Source organism: Atta colombica, unplaced genomic scaffold (assembly GCF_001594045.1).
Source record: "Atta colombica isolate Treedump-2 unplaced genomic scaffold, Acol1.0 scaffold153, whole genome shotgun sequence".
NCBI classification, from domain to species: Eukaryota; Metazoa; Arthropoda; class Insecta; order Hymenoptera; family Formicidae; genus Atta; species Atta colombica.
Genome location: NW_017259243.1, coordinates 2,042,532 through 2,050,741, shown reverse-complemented (window position 1 = coordinate 2,050,741; position 8,210 = coordinate 2,042,532). Strand labels below are relative to the sequence as shown.

Below are 8,210 nucleotides of genomic sequence, written 5' to 3'. Positions count from 1 at the left end.
GAATTTAATCGAAGAACACAAGATATCAGATTAAGATGTTTCAATAAAAGAAAAATCTAAAGGTAATTATTGTATAATTAATTCATTATATGTGTCAAACAATACAAGATCTAAAATTGTGACGTCTTTAAGTTATCTTTTAGACGCAAAAATATCTTATGACTTATGACGTGTCAGATTCTTTTGTTGTCTAGAAAATATTAATATATAATAATAATAATTTACCGCGAAGTAATAAATGATTTTACAAAGAAAGAGATTTTTACAAAAGAAATAATATACAGTCATGTTAGGTAAAAATTATTGAAAAAATTATTTGAAAAAATAAACAATATTTCATTTCACAATTTTACACATAGATGTGGCGTTTATCAATATGTATAATAAAATATATATTGTAATAAAATTAATATTAGGTATAATAAAAAGAAATCCATTATTTTTCCATTCAATTTCATGCAAAAATAATGGATTTCTTTTTACTACACCTAATATAATTACAGAGTAATTATAGTAATTATAAGCATACTACTTAATAGTATCTAATTATTATAATGTCATTATATAATTAGATTTTGGAGCTTTTAATCTATAATCTGAAAATGAAAGAAATATTCAAAGTAATATTTAATTATTAATTAGTATTGTTAAAATGATTTGCAGATAATATGTGCTTATTAAGTATATATTTTTATATTTTTATATAATATTTGCGTTTTCTTACGTTATAAATCATATTTTAGATTGAAAAATTTGCTTGAGCTTCCAAACTTGTAATATAAAAACTTAAATGGAATATCTATTCTATTAACTGCATATATTTGCATATATTTTAGCTTTTCGCACATTTCAATAATGTCTCACATGACATTCGAATAAAGGTTTGAATACGCATTATATAATACAAAATAAATAATATTGCATACGTCATATAATGTACGCCTTCTAGATATATTTTGGCGTTATTTATAATGATATTAATATGTCAATACACAATAGCCTTATTATTATATATGGCATTTATTATAACATATTTTTATTTTTAAGCATTTTGAAACACTTCTAAGATACATTTTGTCATTTAATTATATAAATATACTTTTTGATTTTTCTTAAACTTGAGCAGATTATTACACAAATATATTATATATATATATATACATACACACATGTATATTTGAATATTATATATAGAGGAAAATCGCCGACACTGACATAGGTCTCCTAAAGTGACATCTCTTTATTTCTCAGAAATTAATTATTGCATTTTATTAATACTAATAAAATCAAGATCTATTTAGCTAATTAAAGAAATACAAATTCACAATTCGTTTGGTTTGTTTTTATACCAAATTGGCTAACAATGAATTTTATGAATTTTACGAAAAATTCTTACCATTTTTTTTTTGCAAATTGCGTGATTTAAATAATAATGATATATTATATTATTGATAATATTACGTCATTTTAAATGCTTATAATTTTCTAAATCAGTTTTATTTATATTATTTTTTCTCTTAGTCTTTTCATAATACAATTTTAAATATAAAATTGGGATGCAGCGTAAATCGCCACACCTATCTGTAAATCAGATCATGAGCTAACTTATTCTTTATAATGTTGCTTTATAGTGTTAAATAATTCTATTAAAACTAAAGGCAATTGTGCATATATGAAAAACTATCGCATTATATATCTGTATCTTGCAGAACAGCATAAAATAAATATGCATATAATTCAATACAAATATTTTATAATGAAGAGAGCGAAAAGATTTTAGAAAATCTTATATACATTCACTTGTAAGTACTTTATACAGATAATTCTTGTAAAATAAAAATATAGGAATACGTAGCATTACTGCCTATTGTCAGTTTTGGAGCCCATTTTGCCTCATTTTTGCTTACCTTATGAAAAAATTAATTATTGCAAAATTGTAAACAGTATTATAAAAACTGTGTATACTGTGTATCTGATAGAAGACACTTTTCAGTTTGTACTTATGTTTTTAAAGTTTTATTTTTACTTTTTGTTTAAGAAATATTGTCTAAAAACGAAGTCGATATCGGCGACTTTTCTCTATAAGTTCCTTCCACCTTCTTGTTATTTAATACTTTTTCGACAGTGTATATGCATTTTGCTAATACAGTCTTCTAAGCATATTGACTATATGTATAATAAGTATAAATAAATATATATATATATATGGATTGATTGTTGTTGTATTCACATTGGTTATGAAAAAGTGACGTAAAAAGACATCACTAATCAAGAACTAAAAATTAGGTACAGTATATATTTGTTAATATTCTAATTAAAGTTATAAAATGATTACTGTAAAAGAAAAGCTTTGAAAAATCAATCAATTTATTTCTTTCAAAAATTAATATGTTTGATTTTGTTATAGATATAAAAAGTTGTAATAGCAACACGTTACATAAATAAAAAAACGATCAATGGATAAGTTTTTTAAATATATTGATGTGAGAAATTAATTTAAAGATTAAATTATTCTATATTTAGAAATATATTATAATAATAATATTAAGAGAGGAGAATGAAAAAACTACTAAAACACTAAAGAAAAAGTTAACGATGATTATTCATCAAGTAGTAGATACCATCATCAAAATTTGCGTATCATGTCAGGATTTTTATTAAATTGGGATATGATAGTACATAGGAGTAATATTTGGCATATTTCATTTTAATTTACTAAAAATTCATATGCGAACTTTGATGACTTGATGATTAAATTATATACAAAATATAAATTATGTACATAATATTTTTACTTACAAAACATATCGTTAAATTTACATTTGTTTAATTCTTACATTCTGTATAATTGGAAATTATGCATATTAAGTTATATAAAATCATGTAAAATTATTATAAAGTATATATTATTATAAAGTATATATTATCTAACAAATACACGACGTCACTTAAAATTTGCCCAGCATGAAACGTATTGATACGAGGCACATTTTACGTTCTCATTATTGTCATAAGTTTGCTTAAGTTTCGAAATCGTATTATAAGTAGAGGAAAGTCGCCGATACCGACATATTTATATAACATATTTATATAACATATTTATATAACATATATACATTTGTTTTTAGACAATATTTCTTAAACAAATAGTAAAAATAAAACTTTAAAAACATAAGTAAAAAATGTCTTCCATTAGATAGTATAAGCAGTTTTTATAATATTGTTTGCAATTTTGCAATAATTAATTTTTTCGTAAGTTAAGCAAAAATGAGCGTCTGACAAAATGGGCTCCAAAACACTGACACAATAGGCAATAATGCTATGTATGCCTATTCTTTTTCTTTTACAGGAATTATCTGCATAGAGTACTTACAAGTGAATGTATATAAGATATTCTAGATATTCTAGAATCTTTTCACTCTCTTCATTATAAAATATTTGTATTGAATTATACGCATATTTACTTTATTACTGTTCTGCAAGATGCAAATATGTATCGCAATAGTTTTTCAAGAATTATTTTATATATGTACGATTGTTTTCAGCTCCAATAGAGTTATTTGACACTATAAAGCAACATTATAAAGAATAAGTTAGCTCATGATCTGATTTACAGATAGGTGTGGCGATTTACGCTGCATTCCAATTTCATATTTAAAATCGTATTATGAAAAAATTAAGAGAAAAAATAATATAAATAAAAAACTGATTTAGGAAACTACAAGAATTAGAATAAATTAGAATAAATAAATATAAAAATAATATTATCAATAATATAATTACTGTTATTTAAATTACGTAATTTATAAAAGAGAACTGTAAGAATTTTATTTTCACACTCATAGAATTTTTATTTGATTTAGTATAGAAATAAGCCACGATAAATATACGAATTATGAGTATATATATTTGTACTTTAAGCTAAACAGATCATGATTTTATTAATATTAATAAAGTGCAATTGTTAGTTTCTGAGAAATAAGAGGGTATCACTTTAGAAGACCTATCTCAGTATTGGTGATTTTCCTCTACTTTAATAGATTCAAAACATTTTACTTATTGCATAACTATATTTTAGTATTGAACAAAATATAATATGAACTATAAATCGAACAATAATTATTAATTAATATTTTATTGTAATATTCTTTTGTTTATTTAACACAATCTCGAGATATCGACCTAGCGACAATGTAGTGCGCATGTCATCACCTTAACATAGAAGTGATCTTCACGTTATACATTTTATTATATTTTATATGAATATAATCATAACCAAAACCACATACATATTCGGCTTGAAGATTCAAGAAATTATCTTATTTTAGTGCACGATGCTTATCGGTAAGTTTTTATCTGAATATTCTTAAAGAACGAAAACTCAATTGTCTTGAATAATCTCATAATTTATATTGACTTACAATGAAGTCTGATTATTCAATTGATGTTATTCAACATTAAACATTAATGAAGTATTAAAATGTGATATTGAGCACGATATTATAATTAAGTCTAAATCTATATATGGAAGTTTATAGATATATCATACTTCGATATATTATTTTTTGTGTTAAAAAACAAATTTTTTTTAAAATTGTTCTTTAAAATAATCCTTGTATAATAATTGATATAATGAAAAGATAATGATATTATTAGATATTAATATTAAAAAGAAGGATACTTTTTTCGCAATTGTTTTATTTCTACTGGAAATTGTTTTATTTTTCTATTTTTAAATATTTTTTCTCCTCCTTTGTATTATGATAAATCATTTTTTAATTATTGATAAATATTTATTAATTGACAAAATCATGATTAAATATATAAGTAAGGCTTATTAAGAAAGGAAATTTCTCGCTCATCAAAAAGCAATATTTCTAGATATTTTGAGATGAATGTATAGTATATAATTTGCGCAATTGTTGTGGTAATGACTTTAGGACACGTGTAATATATACATGCAAACGTGACCTATTTGCACGTCACGTCAATTATAGCCCCGTCGCATGTAATTATATCTCGTCAAAACAACTTTTTTCTTTACATATCTCTTCCGGTATGTGTAACAATGATGAGTAATAAACAGTGTACTTGCGGCAGTTGCAGTGCGTCCGTGACAATTCGACATTGCGAAATAATGTACAAAGGTATCTGCTTCAAATAGTGACAAGCAGTAGAATAAAAGAATATTATTGCATAATTTTAAACAATTACTATTTATTACACAAGAGTCTTGTTTTTTCAGTTAAATACATGTAAAAAATGTTACACGTATCTAGTTGTAGACAAATTTTACAACATGTAGGAACAATGTACATAAAATTATATTAAATGCCATAAATTTTCTAGAATGTTTTCAGTTAACTTAATTTAATAATTAACTTAAAAATTATTTCGTCGATAGCGTGATAATTCACTCTCTCTGAACGTATTTAATTCTGTTTGAACTTTTTAGATACGTTTCATAGCTATTATTTTACACGCGAGACACTTAGAGGAAGAAAAAAATAACATAATAAAATGGAATTATTCATAAAATAAAAATAGGCGCGTGCAACCATTGAATGACAGAAAACGGTCACAGCCTGGTTTACCGCAAAAGAGTACGTTGCACCTGCGAATGGGAAATAAAGTTCGGTTATGGTGTAGCTTTCACGCTGGCCGTCTTCGAGGTGAAGCGTTTCCTCGTGATCGCCTTGGAGATATTTACAGAATGGCAGGTGATTCGTATCGCAGGTGGTTTCCAGCCGGTCGCCCTTACCTTGGTAGATGTGGCTCTAGGATTGCCGTGCGCCCTTATCATCGTACGCACTATACGCAGGTAATGCTCGTCTCGCAAGGATGAATGAATAAGTGAGATATGCACTTGAAGATATAACATTTATTCATAAAATTATTAATTAAAAAATTTTTATGATATATAATATAATTATTTTTCCTATGATAATATATCTCTACGATAATATATAGGATGCATCACCAAAATCTGGATAAATTTCAAATTTAAATTTTCTACTATATTATGCCTCCGCCAGAAGTTGTTAGCATCCGAGAAAACCTGATGCTTCTAATAAACAATCACATTTTCAAAATGGCCGCGATGTTGAAACCAACTGCTGAATATAATCATAGAGCCGCGATCATCGAAGGCCTTCGTGCTGGGCGCTCAGCAACGGAAATAATTCGATTCTTTGGATATCCGAGATCAACCATTTATGACGTTATGGCAAAATATATGGCTTTAGAACAGTCCAACAAAGGTTCCAATATGCCAGCGAAGAAGAGTTACTCGAAAGAACATAAGGATCCCCGCAGTCGTCAAAAAGGGCTCAAGTGCTGATTTCGGATCCAGGGCAATTGCGATTAATTATCGAAAATTAGCATCGATTGTTAATGTAAGCGAGCTAACAATACGTCGAATTGCCGAGCAGGATCTCCGATATAAATCGTACACATTAAAGATACGACAGATGCTTTCTGAGGTTGCCAGGACAAGCCAAGTTGCTCGCCTCCCATTCTGGTCTCCCAACAGTCCAGATTTAAATCCCTTGGACTACTACGTAGTTGAAAGGGTCACAAACATGTCTCGCCATCCCAATGTGACATTATTAAGGATCGCTATCAAGGTAGCATTTGTTGGCATGAACAGTGCTACATTATAGCGTGCGTGCGAAACGCTTCAAACCGAGAATAGAGACTATTCAAGCTAATGGGGGGTATATTGAATAATTGTGTTTTACAGGGATTCCCCAAGTGCCATGTAAAAAGATTTTTTGTAATATTTAATTTTTCATTAAAAACATTTTGTTTAAAAAGAAATTGTTCAATTTGTCCAGATTTTGGTGATGCACCCTGTACAATTGATTTTTCTTCGATTAGCAAATCAAAAATAATATATAAAAAACAGATTAAATATTTTCGATTTATATCGAAGATGAATCAATCAAAAAAACAACTATATATTGTAATGGTTTATTAATTACATTATTGATTAATTACATTATTATTGATTACATAAGATATAAAATAAGTTACTATGTTATTACACACACACACACACACACACACACACACACATATACTATGTTACTACTGCATATGTTGTATACTGTATACGTTGTTTATTATATAAAATTATATTAATTAATTATATTTTTATTACAATAATGTTTATTACTCCTTTTGACATTTTTTTTTTGCGTAACTTGTAATAATGAATGCATTCTTGCAGACGCAAATCGAATCTTTATTCAAAGATTAGGCAGGTGCTGAAGTGTCTTTTGATAATGATAATTATATGTATTGCTATGAATACAACGACATTAGCTTTGATAGGATATCACATTAGTGTAAAACAAGAAACTTTAATCGATATTTTCAACGTTTCCATGCATCTATATACCACTGCTGCATCACATAAATACGCGATCGACGAGATCCAATTTGTGTTGCAATGTTGCGGTCATTCCTCTTATACTGATTGGTTTCTCTTCGACTGGCAGGTAATTTTCCAATATTATATGTCGACCTCGTTTGCAGATACCAAAACATTCGAGAAGATTCGTCGAATGATGATGAATAAACAGACTATTTTTAATTCATCGAACAATGAATGAACAGTCTGTTTTTGTTATTGATTTACTATCTGTGTTGCAAACTCCAAAATAATATTTTTTTCGTTATTTAATTTTTTCTTAAAAATTGAAAATTTTTGAGATAAGTATATGTATGTTTACAGTAATGCGCGTATTTTATAATTTATTGTTTCATTTTTATTATATTTTTGAATAAATTTTTTAAAAATATACATATAATAAACAATTTTTCTTTTTACTATAGAAAAATAAAAGAGAAAAAAGAGAGTAATAAAAAAAATATATTTATATAACATTTATAATATATATTTTTTACAAGAAAGTAGATTACGCATCTCGAGAGGAAATGGCGCAACAAAACAGAATTTCGGACGAAGACTACAGAGGTCTTGGAGTCCCTTTTAGCTGCTGCAATTTGCGCGCTGCGGCACCTTGCATGCACATAGAAATGACAGATGACAAAACAATAAATGTGAACGGCTGTGTAGAAATCATTAGTCCTATTCTTCTTAGAATTGTCATAGTCTCTTATGTTATGACTATTACTGTGATGATTATACAAGTGCTATTAGCCTTTTTAATTACTAGAGTATGTTTGCATAATCTTGCATAATC

The 8,210-nt window shown here is 26.7% G+C and overlaps 1 protein-coding gene across 1 annotated transcript in view; it reads left to right on the top strand.

Annotated features, from left to right (window-relative positions):
* The first annotated feature begins 5,564 nt into the window (after positions 1-5,564).
* LOC108685473 overlaps positions 5,565-8,210 on the top strand; it is a 7,907-nt gene continuing 5,261 nt past the window's right edge. The window contains exons 1-3 of the mRNA XM_018190260.1: positions 5,565-5,821; positions 7,232-7,502; positions 7,915-8,184. Coding sequence (XP_018045749.1) covers positions 5,565-5,821; positions 7,232-7,502; positions 7,915-8,184 — 798 coding nt within the window. The remainder of the gene's footprint in view (positions 5,822-7,231; positions 7,503-7,914; positions 8,185-8,210) is intronic.